Source organism: Oxyura jamaicensis, chromosome 1, assembly GCF_011077185.1.
Source record: "Oxyura jamaicensis isolate SHBP4307 breed ruddy duck chromosome 1, BPBGC_Ojam_1.0, whole genome shotgun sequence".
NCBI classification, from domain to species: Eukaryota; Metazoa; Chordata; class Aves; order Anseriformes; family Anatidae; genus Oxyura; species Oxyura jamaicensis.
Window position 1 is genome coordinate 123,987,751 of NC_048893.1, and position 21,229 is coordinate 124,008,979.

At 41.4% G+C, this 21,229-nt stretch overlaps 1 protein-coding gene across 2 annotated transcripts in view; it reads left to right on the top strand.

Annotated features, from left to right (window-relative positions):
- PHKA2 (phosphorylase kinase regulatory subunit alpha 2) overlaps positions 1–21,229 on the top strand; it is a 50,984-nt gene that overhangs the window by 10,729 nt on the left and 19,026 nt on the right. Inside the window, exons 2-18 of one of the 2 annotated variants that reach the window (XM_035322821.1) lie at positions 443–525; positions 1,685–1,843; positions 3,199–3,246; positions 4,010–4,178; positions 4,988–5,070; positions 5,710–5,790; positions 7,301–7,399; positions 7,705–7,851; positions 8,075–8,128; positions 8,684–8,806; positions 10,779–10,874; positions 12,323–12,430; positions 13,129–13,207; positions 14,660–14,794; positions 16,749–16,858; positions 19,386–19,530; positions 20,005–20,083. In XM_035322821.1, coding sequence (XP_035178712.1) covers positions 448–525; positions 1,685–1,843; positions 3,199–3,246; positions 4,010–4,178; positions 4,988–5,070; positions 5,710–5,790; positions 7,301–7,399; positions 7,705–7,851; positions 8,075–8,128; positions 8,684–8,806; positions 10,779–10,874; positions 12,323–12,430; positions 13,129–13,207; positions 14,660–14,794; positions 16,749–16,858; positions 19,386–19,530; positions 20,005–20,083 — 1,793 coding nt within the window. In that variant the 5' untranslated portion in view covers positions 443–447. Of the gene's footprint in view, positions 1–292; positions 526–1,684; positions 1,844–3,198; positions 3,247–4,009; positions 4,179–4,987; positions 5,071–5,709; positions 5,791–7,300; positions 7,400–7,704; positions 7,852–8,074; positions 8,129–8,683; positions 8,807–10,778; positions 10,875–12,322; positions 12,431–13,128; positions 13,208–14,659; positions 14,795–16,748; positions 16,859–19,385; positions 19,531–20,004; positions 20,084–21,229 lie in introns of those variants that run through there. The other variant, XM_035322892.1, reaches the window with a different exon arrangement.

Here is a 21,229-nt window from a genome sequence, read left to right on the forward strand (position 1 = left end):
GTGTGCAGCTGGCACCATCGCGGAGAGCAAACCTGTTCCCTGAGCGTGCGCAATCTTTGTTGACTTTTATAGTAAAAAGCGATGCCCTGAAGCGGTGAACGTACGGGAGAAAGGACTGGCTGCTGTTCTGGGATTGGGAAACCTTCACCGAACCACAGCCGCACGGCTGTGACTGAGGGAGCTAACGAACTTGTGAGGAGCGCCCTGCCCCCGCTCCTGCAGTGCAGTTCGCACACAAATACTGTCAGAGCCACGAGAGAACGCGCAGCTCTCCCGTCAGGACTACTTCCATGGCCAGGTAGAGCCGTGCCGCCCCTCTGGGCCGCGGCGCTGCCCCCGCCCCGGGCGCCGAGGGGAGGCGGCTCCGGGCCCCGCCCGCGGCCGCCGCCATCTCCTGCTGCCGCCGCGCCGAGCGCGGCCGGGGGCTGAGGGCGGCCGGCAGCGGCCATGAGGAGCCGCAGCAACTCGGGGGTGCGCCTGGACGGCTACGCCCGCCTGGTCCAGCGGACCATCCTCTGCCACCAGGTGAGGGCAGAGCCGCGGCCGGGGGATCCGAGCCGAGCCGTGCTGAGCCGGGGGGAGGGGAGGAAGGCGCTGGGGGGGCTCCGCAGTCCCCTAAGGGGAGGCGGGGGTGACCTTGGGCTGCCTCCATGCGTGACACGGGTCGGTTCTGGTCCGGGCGCGCAGAGCGAGCCGCTGGGTCCGCAGCAAGGCAGGCGGCTCAGGAGGGCCTAGAGAGATGCTGCGGGATGGGTTTCTGGGCTTCAGCAGCGAGCCAGGGCAAGCCTGAGCCACCTCTTGGCCACGAGCAGGAGGCGTTTGGAAACAGACCGGCTCGGGCTGGAAGGGACCTCAGAGACCACCCGCTTCCAACCCCCCCGCCGTGGGTTGAAGAAGCTGCTGAGGTCGCACGGGCTCGAGACGTGACTGACCTTGTACCTTGCCTCGTGCCAGACGTGCGGAGCTGGCACGGGAGCTGGTGCGCTGTGGCGGCGGGCACGGAGCCCGTGTTCCCAGCGGCACGGAAAAGGTGTCCGGTACGCCACGGGTCGGGTGTCTCGCCAGCAGCAATTGATCTTACACCCATCCCGGCCTCCCTGTTTGAACACGCAGCTGACAAACTGCCTGAAAAATTAATGGTAATGAAGTGATGGGAGTCAGCGATGAAATGAAAAATGTAATGGAGTGTTTGGAACGCAAGAGACTGCTCGGCGTGCTGGTTTTCAGGCAGCGCTGCTATTAAGCACCGTCAGAATTTGCCGTTCTATACATTGGAGGGTATAAAAAGACTTTGCATGCGTTCGTGCTTTAGCTTTCATAAACCATGTAGCTAAATAAACAGAAATACTTTTTATCACCTCCTCGAAGGGAAGTAGTGTTTCTTTAACTTCCTCGAGGTCACGCCACAGGCTGAGGTCATGCCACAGACAAGAACAGATCCAAAACATAGTTTCTAGTGTTAACTCAGTACTCAGTGTCTCACTTGTGCGAGTTTGGGAAAGGACTGGGCCTCTCTTTTACTGTAAAACTGTGACAGCCGCAGTGTGCAACCAGAGTGAAATCATCCTTGGCTTTCTCTTTTGTTTCTGTTTCTTTCTCTTTTAATAAGGAAAGAATTGGTTCGTCTTAGTAGATGGGATTTCAGGTAATAATGTTTGTTCTGTACTCTTTGTACTCTGCTTAGAATCCAGTAACAGGGCTGCTTTCAGCTGGTACAGACCATAAGGATGCTTGGGTACGGGACAACGTCTACAGCATCCTGGCGGTGTGGGGGCTCGGGATGGCGTACCGAAAGAACGCAGACCGGGACGAGGATAAGGCCAAAGCATACGAACTTGAGCAGGTACGTCCAAGTTTTTGGCATAAACCAGCTATGCTGTGGTTTTTGTTTGTTTGTTTTTCATAGGGTGGTGGTTGTGAGCGGTGTGCTTGCATTGTTGCCATGTCTGGGATCTAGCACAAGTCTCCCAGCATGGAATATGTGTTTTGTTCCCTTGGCAGTAGTGTCTGTGGCCTGTATTTCCAGCTGCCTCCCAGGAAGTAAGATTTGGAGAACTGAGCAACAGAGAGGCTAACATCTGAATTAAAATATAAACAAAACAGAAACTGGTAGGAGTCAAACTTCTGTTATGTGGCAGATTGTTGAAAACTAGGTTTCTGAGAGATGTTATGCCCAGATTGGTAAACCTCTCAAATTAGACTTTGAAATCCCTCATGAGGTATATTGTGGAGCCAAAAATCAAGTTTAGGTTGCTTGAATCCTATGATATAATTTTATCTGCTAGACTGTTCTTTCCCTTAAGGAGAAGCATGCCCTTTAAAGTAGCTGTCTTTGAAATGTGCATGTGTGTAGTCTCATGAATGTCATACATGCTGTATAGACATGTTTGGTCAGAAACAAAGGTGAAGATCTCCAGGATGGGAGGGAACTGGAAGGGGAGGTAGCTCACACAGTTAGTTTATTTAGTTCACAGATGGGAAAGTGGATATCAGAAGAGAGAGTGTAGAGGTGGATTAAATGGTAGGGGAGGGAGTTAGTTTCAGTGTCCTGATGTAGTTTTGAAGGAATAAATTTTATGCAGACATGTACTTCTCAAACCAGGGTGGTCTGTGGTGACACCACAACCTAGGTTCAGTTTGCTTGATCATCTTCTGAGGCCTTAATAATTTTCTGGATTAAAAAAAATGGGTTGGTTTTCTTCATTTCAGACTAAATCTTGTGCTTCTCTTTGTGCACACTAAAATCCCTTTCTAGAGTTATCTGCTCACTGTTGTGCCATATAAAGAGATGAAGAGACTCCACAGGTTACTGTGTCAATGCCTTGCAGTTATTTACCAGTGTTCCCTGGATCTGGTGCTCTACAAACCATTGTTACTGTTCTTATGTGTGACATTACTCTGCCTTAGCCAGACAGAAAGACCGCAGAGGGTTGCTCCACTACTTAGCTAGGGCCCCTGGGAAAAGATACATTCTCCTAGATAGGAATCAAGAATTTAAAAAAAAAAAAAAAAAAAAAAAAACTCACTTTTTTTTTTTTTAAAAAAAAAAAAAAGCATTTAAAGCATTTGAGTCGAATACAGTTTCCTGTCTTTGGAAGGACATTAGCAGGGGGTGTGAACTCTGTGACTTTTGAATGTTTGTAACATCTGATAAGGCTGGCGATGCACAAGTGTCACTGGTTTGCTTTGTTCCTGCAGAATGTTGTGAAGCTGATGCGGGGGCTCTTACAGTGCATGATGAGACAGGTATGTTATAACCCAGCAACATCTACTGCAGGTAGCAGCAAGGTGAGATGCAGGCCTGTAGCTGCGGGTGGTAGGTGAAGGAAGAGAAGGAAGGTATTCTGGAAAATGTTTGTGCCCAGAATGAAGAGCCTTAGCTTTCCAAGCCATTACTGTATGGAAAGTGTCCATCTGGCAGTAGCATCGTACCACACACTTGCAGGCAAGTAGCGGTGAATGGTTTGATTGACTTCCACTCATGTGTTTGTTGCCAGTGGGGGAGAAGACTTTTTGGCGTAGGTATGAGTTGAGCTAGTATGTGTTGTAAATACAAAGCATTTCGTTTGAAGCAGTTACTCCTTGTTCTTTTTTTTTTTTTTTTTTTTCCTGCAGAATGATCATGTGTTTGTGCACTTGTACAAAGTGGTGTGGGAAGTCTTTTTAAAGTTTTGTAGTTTCTTTGAGCAAAACTGATCCTACTTGCACCTTTTTGAGATCAGGCTTGTAGCAAATCACCGTTTTGCCTTTGCAAACTGATTTTCCCAAACATGCATACCCGTAACAGAGTTCTGAACTTCAACATGTGGTTTAAATTTACTTTTTCCCAAACAGATATGGATTTAGCTAGAGTCTGAAGTCAAAGCACTCTCTCTCTCTGTTACCAAACTGAGGTAACAAAAATTAGGACCTTGTGTTTCACCTTGCCTAAGACAAGATGCTTGTTTTGAAGTTATTTGGAGAATTTCTTCCAACATTACTCATATATGAAATCTCTGGTGTTTTTCAGGTAGATAAGGTAGAGAAGTTCAAATGCACACAGAGTACCAAAGACTGTCTGCACGCCAAGTATAACTCAGCTACTTGTGCCACGGTGGTTGGAGATGACCAGTGGGGACATCTGCAAGTAGATGCTACTTCACTTTATCTGCTCTTCTTGGCACAGATGACTGCATCAGGTAAGCAGAAGCGATGTTAGCCTTGACTTGTGTTGCAGTCTTTGTATGACAGCTTTCATTTAAATGGAAAAGTGTTGTAAGTAGCTTCAAAGATCTTTGCGTAGTTATTACTCAGAAAATAATGTTTCTGTGGAAAAGAGATGTAGATGTAAAATCCTGACATACACACAGTAACTGCCCAGGCAGTGTCCATTCCCTTAAAGTTTGTTGGCATACAAATACACGAGCTACACAGAGTCATGTCAGAGAAGAGCTGTGTTTGAAGACGGCATGGACTGTGCTGATGGACAAACAGGTTTCTCGTGAGAGTGACAACTTTGAGTCAGGTGCCACTAGTCCTATCTGTATTCCTTTTTTGCTGGCACTGTTTTACTCTGTGCTCTTCTCACCTGTACTCTTCCTGAGAGGATAAGGCTCTTATCCTGGTGATCTCCTTGCAGAGTGTGAAGCAGATGGTGGGGTTGGGCTGCTGCTGGAGTTTTGCCACGTGGTTCTTGAGAGCCAGAGCTGGCCCAGGCATCTCTGCTCTGTGCCCTCTGGGGATGAATGTCACTCTCCTGCTGAGGGTGGTTTTTTGGCTGGTCTTTGAAATGGATGATGTGTATTGGTGGCATTTGAAATAGTTTATCAGCAGCAAATATTGAGGCTTGCTGCTGCTTCTTTTGAAATCAGTGTGAGTCTTTCCATTGGTTTCTGTGGACAGTATTTGGTAGCAAATAGGCAAAAGCTTGAAACTCACTGAAGAGTAAGTAATAGAAAGTATTTCTATTTTAATGTGTGTAATTACTTTCTTCCCCTCTTCTAATCAGGATTACGTATCATCTTCACCCTTGATGAAGTTGCCTTTATTCAGAATCTTGTTTTTTACATAGAAGCTGCCTACAAAGTTGCTGTAAGTACTTATTTAAGCGTTAAACATCTGAACACTGCTCAGGTATGGGTGGAAAATTATTTATTGATGGCGAATGAAAACATGGACTTTGTTTTCCATGAGAGGATGTCAGAATCTGTCAGTACTTCATGTTGTGAGCAGCACCTTTGGAGATGGTGGGAGGGCTGTGGAGGGATTTACTGCTGCCTGGGTGAGGTATACTTGTTCTATCATCATAATAGATTTTCTTAAATTCTTATTTTGAGCTTTATTGGTAATTAATAACAACTCCTGATATCTTATGGGCCTTTCTAAAAAGAGCAAAGTGTTATCAAACATTGTTTTTGGAAAGTAAAGAGTTGAAGAGGTACAGGGAGAAGCATGCAGGATAAAGGGCTTTGTGTGTTCTGTGCAGAAAGTGGTTCATGATTATAGACCTCATCCTGCTTGGGTATGTCTTTATGTACTGCTCTTTAAATATGAAGAAGAGCTCTTCAGAGACTTGGGGAATTTTTTGTTATTTTATTTTTTAACACGAATAGACAAGTTTCATAAAAAGGGTCTGGTTTTGTGGTGGGGCTGTGCATGTGGAGGCAAGGGAGGGAAGTAACTAGTTTTGGAAGTAACCATGCCATATTTTTTTTTCTGTAATTCTTGCAGGATTATGGCATTTGGGAACGTGGTGATAAGACAAACCAGGGCATCCCTGAACTGAACGCGAGCTCCGTAGGGATGGCCAAAGTGAGAATGTGTTCCTGACTCCTCCTTCTTGGCTGTTCTCTTACTCTAAATGGCTCTAGTGAACCCGATAGCTTCCTCTGCATAGCCTTCTTGGCCCCTGCAGCTGTTAACTGATTGTATAAGAATTTTTGTTTGGGTGTGAGTTGAATATTCAGTGCCAAATCCTTGTAATAATGGCTAGCATTGAAGGACCTTAGTACAGTTGTTCCAAGGACTGCAAAATATCTAGCAGGGTCATTGAGGCATGAATCTGATAGGTTCAGCAAGGTGCAGTCTTATGAAGTGGCTTTTGCTTTTTTTTTGTCTCTCCTTGTTAATTCTCTACCCTCAGTATTATACGGGACATTTTCATGGTAAGATTAAGTAAGATGTAAATTCTGGAAAACAGCAGGATATCAGCCTAAGAAATTATTCACAGGGTGTCTGGGGGACTGACAGGATGAGTGTTACTAACATCAAAGGCGCAGTTGCATTTCAGCATGATTTATCAGTAACCACGGTCTCGCGTGGCTGGCTGCAAGAGGAAGAAGCTGCTGGTGTTGGCTGCGCTTGAGTTAAATAGTGACAAGGCAGCTTCAGCGGGAGTGCCTCAGTGAGGTTTTTGTCTTGAACGGTCTGGTGGGGGATGCTGTGGTCCCTCTGCATTACGGTGAAGCTGCAGGATACAAATGGACATGGAGCAGCACTCAGTGCTGCCACAACCCTGCGAACTGGAGTTTCAGGGGAAAGCTCTGCTAAGCTGGCTCTGGTAGCCCGGTCCTTGCTCTCTTCCTGCCCCAGTACCTGGGTGGCACCGCAAACCCCACATCAGCAAAGCCAGGGTTTCGTAGCCTTCTAGGTTAAAGTAGGGGTGCTCAAACAGTGTGAAAGTTTGGGCCACTAATGTCTTCCCGAGGCATACGCATTATGGCTGAGAGGTACAAGATGTGCTGATTCACCTGCAGAGACAGGGCATGATGTGTCTGGTTGGCCAGTTGGAGTGCAGAGAGCAGACATCTCATCTCTCTTTCCCTTGGGAAGCGATGATATCAGTAAGAGAGGTAGATGGCAATGCTCTCCTCTCTTCTCCAGGATCCAGCCTCTGATGGTCCTGGGCATGTTGAGCAAGCCTTCCTCTGTGAATAGCCCTGCAGGAAGGAGGAGTGAAAGGCTACTAAATGGAGGAGTTATTTTGGGCTGTGTGACAGGAGAAGCATTTATTACTAAATACTGTTCAGGTATTATCTCAGCAGAAGCACCACTCCCCATTGCCTTGCATTGCATTTTAATCATAAGAAGGGTCATCAGCACATCAGTCCTGTATCCTTCCAGTGGAAAGGCAAAAATACTTTTTCTAAAATACTTCAGTCCTTCCCATTGAAGTTGAAAAAAATGTCTGTGGAGCAAACTTCTCTCTAACCTAATCTCATTCTGAAGAAAAGTGCAGGTGCTAGGGTGTAAACTTGACTTAAAAGTTATTTAATGTTTGTTTTTCTTTGGGGATGTGTGTGTTTGTTTGTTTGTTTTGAAGGCTGCTTTGGAAGCAATAGATGAACTAGATCTTTTTGGAGCTCATGGAGGGCACAAATCAGTGATTCATGTTCTTCCTGACGAAGTAGAACACTGTCAGGTAAAAAATAGTTTTCTCTTTCCTTTGCTAGGAGAAAACCCAGGTCCCTTTCCCCTTCCCTTTTGTTCTTAAATTTAATGTTGATTAACTGAGCTGAAAACGTAATAAGGATGACTTCAGACTGTGCTGTTCACCCCGTTTATAGTAGATCACATGAAAGTGTGTTCTCCTATTAACTCAGCTAAAATAATTATGCAGTGAATTCTTTCTCAGTTTGCAACTAGTATATTCCATTTGCATTTTACATAGTCTTTTGAACAAGACAAATTATTTTACATCCCTCTCTTTGTTCCTGTTTTGCTCAGTCTATACTTTACTCCATGTTGCCAAGGGCATCCACGTCAAAGGAGATAGATGCTGGCCTTCTCTCTATTATTTCTTATCCGGCTTTTGCAGTGGAGGATATAAACCTGGTTAATGTAACCAAGAGCGAAATCATTTCCAAACTGCAGGTAAGGATTTCCTTTATTTTTCAGAGAGAAAGAGAAGCAGAACTTCCTTTCTTAACAGAAAATCCTAGTTAAACAAGATTGCCAGACTTGGTGGGTCCATGCATGGAACAGAGGGAGGAAAATCCCTAAGTGGCACTGGAAACTCACTGCTTATACACAGATGGCAGTCTGTGAGGAAGAATGGTATGTGAAGTTTTCTGTAATTTTGTCTATTTTTTTATAGGGCCGCTATGGCTGCTGTCGTTTTCTCCGGGATGGATACAAGACACCCAGAGAGGTATTTCTGATGTGTGTTTTCTGTAGACATTAGGAAGAATGTTATCTCTTGTTTATGGACGTTTGTTTTTTTTTGTCTCATGTACATGAAGGGTGAAGTTCTGCATCATTGTTAAGACATCTTAGTGGTGACATCTTTGGTAGTAATCCAGGCATCCGCCCTGGGAATGACTCATGTTTGAATGAGACTTACGGTCTGAAAACCACTTATTACTGAGAGAAGTTAATTGATCCTTCTACAAGGAGTGACATGCTTATGGTGCCTAAGGGGAAAGCTGTGTGTTTGAGGTGCCCCAGGCTGTCTTTGAACTAGGGCAGAGACAAGATTATTGGGTGACACCTAGATTCTGAGTCTGGGAAGGGTTGATTTGTCTGGAAACAGATTAAATGAGCCTGGGACTGAATGTGAAAAAGAAATCAAGAGCCTGCATGGAAACCGGTTCCTGTGTTTTTATTGGTTTCTTGGTTTTAATTATTTGTATAAAATAGACTTCCATTATGTATGGAGTTTGACTAATTTAGCACTGTGACTAAATGAACATGATTGAATTTCCAGGATCCAAGCAGGCTGCACTATGATCCTGCTGAGCTCAAGCTGTTTGAGAATATTGAATGCGAGTGGCCAGTGTTCTGGACATACTTCCTAATTGATGGTGTATTTAATGAGGACAAAATTCAGGTGAGGAAAGAGGAAAAGCCTTTGAATGGAAATGCAAAGGAGTATTTTGTAGCTTTGCTCTGTTTATTTTGTTTATCAGTTGTCTCCATGAAAGTCCCAGCGACCCTTTCCTGTAGTAGAACCCAGCAGAATGCTGATCCTTCACCATGTGCAATATTGGTATGATTGGTAATATTAAGTATTTGCGTAGATGAATCGTGTACTACAGGTATCAGTAGCTGGGTGAGGACATGGAGCCTTTGGTCTTGCATGCTGCTCTGGGGCTGTGGTGTGATAGGTGTTACTATTTGAATCTCATGCAATATGGATGCTCTGTTGGCATCAAACACTACCGGGAATTCACAAAAAATTCGCTTTCATACATTCTAGGAGATTTGGGGTGGATCAGGCCCTTATGAGGAGCCATTTCATTTTCACTGATTTCATAAGTTAATTGCTGATTCCCTAAGTTTCATGCCTCTGCTGTGTCAAGCAATCGGTGGTCATGGGAGCTAACTTGACTGTAGCCCTACAAAGGTTATAGCTGTTCCTGGAGGCTACTGATAACTTAAAGAGCAGCAAGTAACCAGGACTAAATGTGTTTGCACCAAGAGTTCTGCAGATTGGTGGCTTGAAGGAAGTAATGAATACATGTGATCTAAAATTGCCTAGTATGCAGAGGGACTGGAGATTGCTAAATATAATGCTTTAAAAATAAAATGCCGTCAGAAACAAAGCAGGGGATTTCAGACCGAAAAACCTTTCTGTACCAGATGTCATAAACTGAGATATTTACCAGCACAAGAAATATGAGTTGACTTGTTGAACAAAGCAGAAGTAGTCTGGTGGGGAGAGAAATGGCATTGTTTCATGAGGAGAAGTCAGTTTACTGAAACTTCAGTCAAGGCAATAAGCTATCTCTTCAGAAAGCAGTCTCCAGAATTTAGTTAGGTGCTCTAGGAACAGTGTGTACCCGGTTATCTTTACGGTATGCAGATGGTCTGTGCTAGGGTGTGCTCAGAATGGACAATTGCCCCCAGTTCCCACGGTTTAAACATAGCTGCGTGAGTGACTTGAAACTCAGGTGAGTGTCTAGTCTTCAGTATTTACTGTGGCAAACACGTAGTTGCAGTGGCAGCACTTGTTAGGAAAATAAGCATCCTGAGGACTCAGAGGGGATAAGGACGGAACACTGAAAATACTGGTGTACCATGACAGAATGTGTGGGTACCTTAACTTGTGCATTAGACTATAGCTACTTGTAGAAATGTATAGCAGAAGTAGGACTTCAAAATCAAGTTCTGGTAGTGCTGGAAGGCAGCTTCCCTGTAATTAAAAACTTGGAATTCAATAGTTAAGAAATGGGACAAAATAAGCAGTCTGGTAAAAAGAATATTGAAGGTTTTTCATTTTGTATCAGCCTGGTATTCCTGTTCATAACATGTTGTCTAGCAACACAAGAACAAGGGGATTTTCTCTTTTGGTTAACTTAGGTATTTTTAATCAGTTTACATCTATTTTATTTTTTCCCCAGGGTGAATTTTTAAGAGAAACTGAATTCCCAATCCTGTAAAGCAGGATTCAGAAAATCATAGGCAAATGTGCTTGGCAGAAAGCTAACAATTCACACACCTTACACTCCTCATGGATATTGTCAGTCCTGACATATTCCATGTCACTGCGTCATCATCATCAAATTTCATGCAGAATTTGTTCTAGTAACTTCTCAACTGTAATATGTTTTGTGCTTCGGTAGTTTGTAACTGGTTAAAGATGTGTGTTCATGTTTTGGAGGCTGATAATATTGAAATGCTAGAACAATATCTGAGAATTTGAAGCCTTTTCTTCCATAAGCAAGTTGTGATCCACCTCACCACCACCCTTGTTGTTTATTTGTTACTAATTTTCAACAGAAAATTACCAAAATTTTAACTTTTACTGTTTCTATTTTGCTGACCATATTGTGAATTCTCCCTTTTGTAAATATTTCCAGGTAGAAGAGTACAGAGAGGCTTTGGAAGGAATACTTATTAGAGAAAAGAATGGAATAGTTCTAATGCCTGAGCTGTACGCAGTCCCTCCAGAAAAGGTATTGTGAAACTGAAGCATCCAATTCTGTATGTGAAGTATAGATAGCAAAATCAGTGTCAGTTCTATAATTTTCCTCTAGTTGATAAATCAAAGCTAGCAATGTAAAAAAAAAAAAAAAAAAAAAAAAGACCACTACGCATTATTAAAAACTAACAGACCTCTCATGGCTCTTGCCAAGAAATGGTTTAGGCTTCCAGATGATTGAATCTTGGAGCTGGGAATCTAGGGAAGTTTTAGAGCAGGTCTAAAATTAAGTTCTTATAACAACACATATTTAAGAAGCGCTGTTGCTGATTTACAAACTGAAGCTCAAAGAAGAAATAAGCATAGACTGTCCTGCCTGCCTATTCTGTCAGTGGTTTGTGCTCTTTTCTTCTAGATCTTGTATTTAAGATAAATGCAGGTTTCAGATGAATTGGGATTTATGTTAAATATTTTTTTTTTTGTGCATTTGTTTTTTTGTTTTTATTTTTCCCATTTTTGCTGTCACTGTTTTACCTGTTTCTCCCATTGTGACAGAAATTCAGACAGCACTACCTGTTCTTCCATGGTATTTGCCCAGTTCTCCTCCCACTCCAGACTTCTCAGCCCTCACACGCCAAGGGCGTGAAGCTTTCTTGCATGGCCTTAGTTAAGGGAAGGAATTTTGAAGGCTGATGTTTTGCTCAGACATCTGAGGCTGAAGCTCTGAGTTATCTGCCTAGTGGGAACAAATGTGTAAGAGTTCAGTCTTCTTTGAATTTTGATGTGAAGATGATCTGATGAACATGACAAATAAATGGGCTAGTTTTTGCCTGCCATTTATATATTTTAAAATGGCTTAAAGATGGATAAAGATGTTATCCAGGAGGTTTTATCCCTTCCTTCAAAAAATCAGTAAACTGCAAAATGAAGTAATTCTTTTTTTTGTTGTTGGGTTTGGGGTTCTTTTTTTGGCTTGTTTGTTTTTCCTAAATTAATAGTCTTCATTTTTCATTTTCATTTTCATTTTTTGAACATTCTTGCTAACTCAAGAAGAGTGGAATAGCCTTCATTTTTGGAAAGCACCTTCAGGTGAACTTTCAGGAAGCCAGATGGTCATCAGTGAAGTCCAGGCATCATTGTCCAAGGAGCTGGAAAGCAGACAATTCCCTACAAGCTGACAGAGGGAAGGCAGCAAAGGGATGCTGAGAAGAAAGGGGAGGTGCTAACACCAAAGCTCTAGTTGCATATAGAGTCCCCATTCAGCCTCCAGCTTTGAAGATCGGGGTGGTCTACATTAAGGAAGCATAGTTCTTGTCCTAGAGAGCATTCAGCCTCAAAAGTAAAATCAAGAGATAGCACTAATAATAATAATAACAGATTAGAGAGGGTGGATTATAGACTTTGTATTTTCAAATACTTCCATGTTATTGATCGGTCTTCAGAACTTTAAGATAATTTTCGTGTTTGTGCTTTTGTTGTCAGGTAGACGAGGAGTATGAAAATCCTCACTCAGTGGATCGTGTCCCCATGGGAAAGCTGCCTCACCTTTGGGGCCAGTCAATGTATGTCCTTAGCTGCTTACTAGCAGAGGTAATTATTTCTTGTATAGTAGGTGAGTTTGTATTTTGTTTTGTTTTGAGTTGAGTTAGGTTTTAAGTAAAATTTTATTGTCAGGTAGGGGACACTGTATTTTACAGAACATGCACGTGGACCATGAAGGGATGACTCTGATCTTTCAGGAGCTTTTTTTTTTTTTTAATATATATAGATATTAAATTGTCTGTTTCTTATCAAGCTGAATGAGTTGCCAGATGGACTGGGTATATGGTTAGGCTAGAGGAGTGTGAAGTCCAAGCTGACTTGGCTGCTTCCGAGCTAAGATTCTGCATTGTTTCAGCTCCAGTGGGTTGTGCTTTATTCTGTGGCATAAAATGCCTGTAGAATTGTCCAGTGTTATTCATGGACTTGTTAAAGGAACAATTGAGTATCTCTGTAGAGTTGCAGAAAAATCACTGACCTGGCAAAATTTCTTCGCTTGCTGCAACTCTAAAATAGGAAATAAGGATATGCAGATTGTGTCAGTCATAGCTGTTTTCATGTTATTCTGAAAAATATTGCAGCTGTTTTTATTGAATATTCTACTTAGTGGATGGTGAAACCAGGCTTTAAGACTTGCTTTCCCATTAAAAATGAAAATTGGTTAAAATAGCTTCTAGATGTCATCAGAAGCCTTTTACTTAGTTTTTGTATGTTTCCTTTCTTTTATCTTTCTTTTGTATTTATTCTAGGGATTTCTGGCTGCAGGTGAAATTGATCCCTTAAACAGAAGATTTTCCACTGGATTTAAACCTGATGTTGTGGTACAAGGTCAGGGATTTTTGAAACATTCTGGGTAAATTGGAGTGTGTGACAGTGAAGTCTGTATGCATGGGAATGAAGAAAGACATGTTCTAAAATGTTGTGGGTTTTCGCATGGTGCATGGATGCTTTCATGATGCTGTGACAACGAGAAGAGGGTTGTTTCTATAGCTGCTTTTTTCCACGAGAGAAGATCAGCTTTAACAAACCTCTTAAATAATACTTCTTAAAATTTTAAGACTGAAGACTGGGGACTGGAGGGTGGCAGACTCAGTCTTACATTGAAAAGAAAGGTCATGGCAGATACTAGCAGAAAAGAGCAGGACTGACAGGAGACCGATCAGTTCAGTCAGGTTTTTGTGCAGCCCCTCTTCAGGGAAACCAGGAGAGCAATGAGTGGGGTGGATCTCTGTTCCTGGAGGTGAGGAGCAAGCTAGAGAGCAGAAAGCATCCAGACTTAGAGCTTCCTTTTGTCTGCTTGAGGGAGTAGCTTCTTTCATCAGTTCAGGAACAGCCAAACCCACATAATTTAGTGGAGGGCAAACAACAAATGATCAGGGAGAAAGCCTTTTCCAGGGCCTGACCTGGTTGCTTTTCCAGAATGGCACATTTAGCAGAAGCAGTCTTCATCAGTGGTATTTTGACCTGGACAGGTGCTTGTTTACCCCCTCTTGGTGTATCACAGTGGTGGTGTTTGTTACTCTGAAGTGCTTGATTTCTCACAGAAATATAAATGCACTCTTACTTTTAGCATTCTTTGACAACTATTTATAATGCAAAGAAGAATACTGAATCATTAACCCCAAACCAATAAGTCAGTTGGCATGGGCAAAAGCTCATGTAGGACAAGAGGCAGAATCAGGCCCTGGATAGTAAATTCTTCCAGTTTGGGCTTTTTTTCTTTTTTCTACCTCTGCCATTTTACAGCTTCTGTAACATTTATTGCAGTACAGATAACAGCACCTGTTTGCCATTGACCTGACTATGTAGATTTGATGTGCCATACTAAAACAACAAATGTTTTCAAGTTGTTTTTCCCCTGGTCTTACAGGGGCAAAGCCCTATCTCCTGAAAGAGATTGCACAGTCCAAACTTGTGGTACTGAAAAAGATCAAAAGAAAATGATAAAGCCCCAAGAAAGCTGGTCTTAACCTCAGAGCTGGCCCTGCTTTGAGCAGGAGGTTGGAGTAGAGGCCTTGTGAGGTCCCTTCCAATTTGAGTTACTTTGTGATCCAGAGTGGAAAAGAATGACAAGATGTACTGAAGAGCAGAGAACCTAAAGCTCTCTGAAATCCTCTTGCAATCCCCTTAGATCTCATGGAGTCATAAATTAAGAAAGAAGTGAGGCCTTTGTGCATTTTTAGTCAATTACACAGTAGCTGAGAGTGACAATAATGGCAGTCAGTTAAAAAAGGAGAATAACTTTGTTTCTTACTAGTGTTTCTGTTTTCTGTTACGCAGTAACTATTCTGGCAGAATCTAATCAAATTAAGAATTTATTGCAAGACCATGGAATCAATGTTCAGAGCATTGCTGATATCCATCCACTGAGAGTGCAACCAGCCCGCATCCTGAGTAATCTCTACACCAAGTTGGGTAGGTATTTAAATGTGGAAGCCTCTCTCTATTGCAGTACAATTTTTAATTTTTTTTTCCTTCCCACTGTCTCAATGTCTTTGACTTCAAAAAACAAAAACAACAAAACAAATAATAATAATAAAAAAACACAAGTAACCTCTCACATTTGTGTAAGGAAGGTTAAGAACATTAGAACTTTTGTCTTAAATTAGGGTTTCTAATAGGGGGAAAAAATGCCTCATTAGAAAAATGGCTAAAATACAAGTTTCTCTGTGCCCAGTTGTGACAGAGTTAGGCAAGCATTGACTCTTTGTTCTGCAGGAGCTACTTCCAAAGAGAAAAACTGGCTTTAGAAAAAACAAAAAGCATGGAAAAAAAGTAGAAAAAGCAATGTTTCTCTTTTCAGAAGTCAGAATACTTCTGTCTTTGGTCTGGAGACCTTGCAGTATGATTGTCATCCTACCAGCAGACTTTCTTGGAAGTTTTCTGTTCCAAACCAGGGGAGCTTTGCTGCTGTCAGAGCATCTCTAGTCTGTCAGGTTCTTGGTAATGTTCCTTCCAACCCTGAGCTGAGTGGAGCTGCTGAAGCCTTCTGTTTCTATTGCAAATGCCTTTATGGCTTTTCTAAACTGAAGACTTTATTTAAAGCTCCAATTCCTCAGCAGTGGCCCTAGCAACCTGTTGTCCCTCTGAGCCTGACAATTGGATTAAATAAATGCACAAAACCTCTAACCGATTATAGTTAAGTTGAAAATGAGGTAAGCCTTCAACCACCACTGGCTCTTCTTATAATGCTTGCTGGAATGAAAAGAGTCTTGGTGAAAATGTATTACATGTATTCCTAATTGAACTTACTTTTACTACTTCAAGCATGCCAAAAATTAATGACTCAAAACTATGGATGTTACTACGAAGTAAAATGATGAGGTGGATGAACATAGGTAGACTTCTATTTCAGCATAGATAAGGGGAGCTATATCATGCTTCTCTGTCTATCTGGAGCATGTTCCCATGGCACTATGGTTTATGGATAATGTGGAAGAAGAGTATGAGACTGTTCATGGTTTTGTTCATTTTTCATTGTTATGTTTTTTTTTTTTTTTTTTTTTTTAATAGGAAGTTTTTTGGGTGCTTTGAAACATCCAAAGTTAACAGACTTCTCCAAATTAATCTTAGAAATTGTGCCCTTTATGTGAAGAAGGGAAATTGCATGTGCTGATTTTTTTTAAAAGAATTTGTCTTTTTATTACAAAGAACTTCTAACAAATGAAACATTTGCAGGGCTTAGCTGAAGTTTGCAGTTATTTTGTAATAGTTTGAAATAGCGTTCTTTCACTAGTGGGGGATGAGTAGGCTGCTTTGACACATTGGTATACTGTTTTTAACAGTGACTTTTTTAGTAATGTTCACAGGGATTTCTTTTTAGGCACATAGTTGTTTGGCTTATTCTCCTTATCAGAAGGCTTCAAGTCAGCTCCTGGGTGCTAGAGGAAATGGTGCAGTGCAGAGCATTAGCTAATAAGCCCCACTGATAAAATTGGGTTTTATTACCCCCATGAAAAGAAAATCTCTATTGAGGTGTGCTTTAGCCTTTTAAGGTCAAGAACGTTTAAGGTTCTGCAATGAAAGGCACTGAAATTTCTGTTATATGTTGAAGGCCTGTTTTTTGAAAGGGCATACCTCTTGTTCTTGGTGGTGAAATTTTGTGGGCTGAGCAATGAATGTAAATAAAATACCTAATTCCATGGCTGGTGAAGCCAAAATCTTGATTTTGAATCAGACCTTTGAAGAACCCTAGCTATTATATTGATTTAAAATTTGATTTATATTGATACAAAGCACACCAGTCTATAGCATCTCACTCTTATCTTTTACCTTGCTGATACGAATGAAGTAGGACTCTTGGCCTAAAATGGTTGTTGTGGAAAACCAAAGAAGTGTTAGGTGACTTTTTTTCTTCTTTTCTTTACAGGTAGGAATGAGAACATGAAATTAAGTGGACGTCCACATCGACACATTGGAGTGCTGGGTACCTCCAAGCTGTACGTGATAAGAAATCAAATTTTTGCCTTTACCCCTCAGGTGAGCATGTAAAGCTGGCAGGGGAATTCCTGTGTACTTAATGGCTAATCGTTAATGAAGAACTTTGCTTTCATGTGCTGTCACTCCACTTCAGACAGAGCAGTGCTAATAAGGCAGACGTACTTTGTTTTGTGGGGTTTTTTGGACTGTTGGATGATCAAGGTAGTAGGTATCTCTTCTGTCATACAGAGTCTGGCTTCTTTGGCTTTTGGCTCAGAAGGCCACAGCAAATCAATAGTGCAGAGTTGTTAATGATCGCTGCCTGAACCAACATTCAAGCTAATTAAATATTTTATTCAAAAATTGGCCCATTAATATTTTCTTTCTTCTGATTTCTTAGATGGAAAATGTAGTTTCACTTAAGTGTGCCAAATAACCCCCAAGACACTAAGACATAATCCTTTCATTGTGGAAAGGATCAATAGTGCTGAGAAAACGATGTTCTGTCTTTGTTTTCTGTTTAGTGGCTTTTTCAGCGTAGCTAGAAGTTTGGATCCTCCTACAATTAAATGTTGTGGGTTTTTTTATTCACATAAAGAAATACTATGCACTTTTGGTAGCCTTATTGTAGCCATTTGTACTAGAAGTTCAAGGGGTCATCTACACCCAACATGAGAAACTGGAGCGGGATGAAGAATGCTCGCAGCCTCCTAAATATGTTTGATTATAAAAATCTTTAAATTCCAGTGGAGTATCAGTGGATTCCAAAGACGGTTTCTGTAGTGCTGTGTAATGACCAAGCTTCATCAGTTTTACTGCAAGTAGTGTGAATCCCTTTCTGTTCTTGCCCAAGTCAATTGATCACAACAGGCTTTATATAAGATATTTCGTGTGTGAGAAGATTGGTTATTATGTCGTATTGTTCCGACACAGCAATATCCACTTTTGCAAATTAGGGAAAAATTCCTCAGAGTTGTGATTATTATTTAAATATCTCTTTGTCCGCATCTTGCTATATATATATATAGGACACTGTATTCCAGCTGAAACCTTGGCATGTGTTAATTATGGACATACCGACTAATATTTTCCAAAATGGCATTTATCTTTACATCAGCAACACGCTTTCCTTATTTGACAAACCTCTATAACATTTTTCGTTGTACTTCTTAGCCAAACATTCCCCCCACTCCTTTTTCTGATGGAGTGGTATTCATGTTTAATTTCACCTTCCTATGGTTAGCAATTAACTCGTCTTTGTTGATCTTGAGTAATGTCCATAGATCTAGCGGTTTCATAGTTTGTATTTCATCCAGTTTGCTAATGAAAACATTGATTAGAGGTGGGACAAAAGCTGACCCCAGTTAGATACCCTCTGTTTGAGAAAATGGTTTATAACTACTCTTTGAACGCAATTTTGAAGTGGTTTAACCTTTTCAAATGTTTTCTCTTCAGCTTTCTAGTGTGAAAGGCTTTGCAAACGTCAAGATTTGTCTGCCACGTCTTTGTGTGTACCATCTAGTTGCTCCCAAAGAAGGAAATTAGACTGATTTGCAGAGATTATTTTTTGATATGACCATTTGGCCATCTTGCTTTATCATTTTGTAATTCTCTTGGCACTCTCAAATTGAATTCATGCACTGAAATGGGGTTGTCTGGTGTACATTATTCTGGTCCTTCCTTTCTAAAGACGCTACGTCTTTGCCAGCTTGAATTTATGTGCTCTTTAACCTTTTCTTCCTAAGCTCAGGCTGAACTCCTGTCTCTCTTAAAAGTAGTATTACAGGTCATCTGTCAGTAAAGGTGGTACTGAATGCTTCAGCTTGTCTGTGTCCTCTCTTCCTATCTTTTTCCTCTGTCCATTAACAGATCCACAGTTTCTGTGTTTTCCTATTACCTTTGATGTGTTTACAAGTTTTCTCCTTGTCCATTATGTGTCTTACTAATTGATGTTTATTTTACATCCCAGCCCTTTTCAACCCCTCCCTAATGCTTATGTGCTTTTAACTTTTGTTGTGGCTGATTTTACATACTTTTCATTGTTTTTACAGTTTAAGATGGAGCCATAATAGTCTCTTATTGTGGTTCTTGGCCTTCACTTATAGAGAGAACACCACCCTTTACCACTGTACATGTAATATACCTTTTTTTTCCACAGTAACTGACAGCTGTTCCTGTTCTGCTCATGTTTTAGATTGTTCCCAAGAGATATATGGTTACTAGTTTTCATCCCCCAGCATGCACTTAAGCCTGTTTATTGTTCGTATTGCTGCTGCTGTATTTTCTCCTACATTTATGCTACTTTGATCTTGCAGATCATAGGTTACTGTAATTCATCACTGGGAGAATTCTACTTCATGGGGGTCATCATCTATACAAATTTTTATTTGTATAGCTTCCTTGTTTCATTGTCAGCCTATAAATGTAAGAAAATGCATGTTCTGCACAAGCATGGGTATTTTTTTTCCCAATAGCATGCCTTGTTTGGTTAATTCAACCAAAAAAATCATTTTTTTTTTTTTCATTGGGAAAAAAATAGAGGAGAGCACTGACAAGTACTTATATACCATATTTCTCTGTTCTCTAGTTTACTGACCAGCATCACTTCTATCTGGCTCTAGACAATCAGATGATTGTGGAGATGCTCAAGACAGAGCTGGCTTACCTCACTTCTTGTTGGAGGATGACAGGGAGACCAACCCTGACGTTTCCCATCACCCACACGATGCTTGGTAAAGTTGATTTTCTTAATTGCAAGCAGAATAGATTATTGTGGGGGAGTAGCATGAGGGTAGGTTTGAGCAGAGACAGATGGCATGACTGTTTCAATGTTTGAGTTTTAACATCAAAAGTATGGTTTAACTTTCTCAAGTCTATGCTGAACTTGGATGATGTGTAATATTTTTTATTCTATTTTGTTTTATTTTTACTCTTTAATATCCTTGCATCTTCTCACCATCTCCACACTATTTCTGTCCAAAGAAATTCTATAGAAGGCCTGTTAGAACTTGTCATGGCTGGAGAGACTTGGGATTGCTTTGATTTGGTTTGATTTTTTTTTTAAATAATCTGGTATTTATAGCACTTGTGGGTTCTTTTTTAAATTTAGTTTACTTTGTAGAGAACACCTAGTAATCCACTTAGTTGGACATGATAATTTAAGAATGTGTTGGTAAGTTTCAAACCCTTCTATTGTTCTTTTTCAGTTGACGATGGTACTGACATTCATCCAGCGGTTCTTGCCACCATACGAAAATTAGAGGATGGTTATTTTGGAGGTGCAAGGTACTGCCATAACCACCAAATGATTCTCTCTGTGAATTTTTAATTAAATCATATACAAGCCTCAGGTTGGAACAAGTGATATTGCATAGACCTCATGCTGGAACTTGAGACAGAGCAGCTTTAATGGTTATGTGGGACTCAGACGGTAGCTGGACCTCAAATACAGTGGGAAAAATCTGTTTCCCAAGACGTGCACTATCTCTCACTGCCATTGATAGCTGATTAAAGGCAGAGGCATTTAATGCCTTTTTCTTTGCCTCAGCCTTTAATGTTTATTATAGGCCTTGGATTGCCCTGTCTTCAAGTGGAGGACCATGACTGGGGGAGCAGCAACTTTCCATTTGTTAGCACTGAAATTGTAAGGAACTAGTTACATCAGTTGAATGTTTTTAAGTCCACTGGGCCTGATGAGATTCATCTGAGGGTACTGAGGGAGTTAGTGGATGTTCATAGAATCATAGAATGGCTTGGGTTGGAAGGGACCTCAAAGATATCTAGTTCCAACACCTCTCCTATGTTATAGCAGGACCCCTCTCAGATACCTACAGAAGGTCTTGGAAATCTGGGGAGGTCCCTGCCGACTGAAAACTAGCCAACATTATCCCAATTTACAAGAATGGCATGAGACCCTGGAAATCACAGACCTATTAGTTTAACTTTAGTACCTGGAAATCTTATCGAGAAGATTATGCTGGGTGCCACAGAAAGGCACTGAAATGATAACACAGTCATCGGGCCCAGCCAACAAGGGTTCACAAAATCAAAGTCCTGTCTCGCTAACTCTATATCCTTCTATAAGATCATCTGCTTAGTGGATGAAGGGAAGATAGTGGATGTACTTTTTCTGGATTTTAGCAAGACTTCTGGTACCGTCCCTCACAGTATGCTTTTGGACAAATTCCGCAGTTGTGAGGTGAACAGGTTCATGCTACGCTAAGTGATGAACTGGCTCAGCAGCCATAGTGAATGGAGCTACCTCTGTCTGGCAGCTGGTCACTAGTTATGTTCCCCAGGGCTTCCTAGTTACCAAAGGTGGACTTGACAGCTAAGCCTTATAGATTTTTGGAGTTGTTGAAAGCTCAGTGAGCGTTAACCAGTATCAAAATGATGTATGTTAGCTCCCTCTGGCATGCTTTCCTGTTTTCA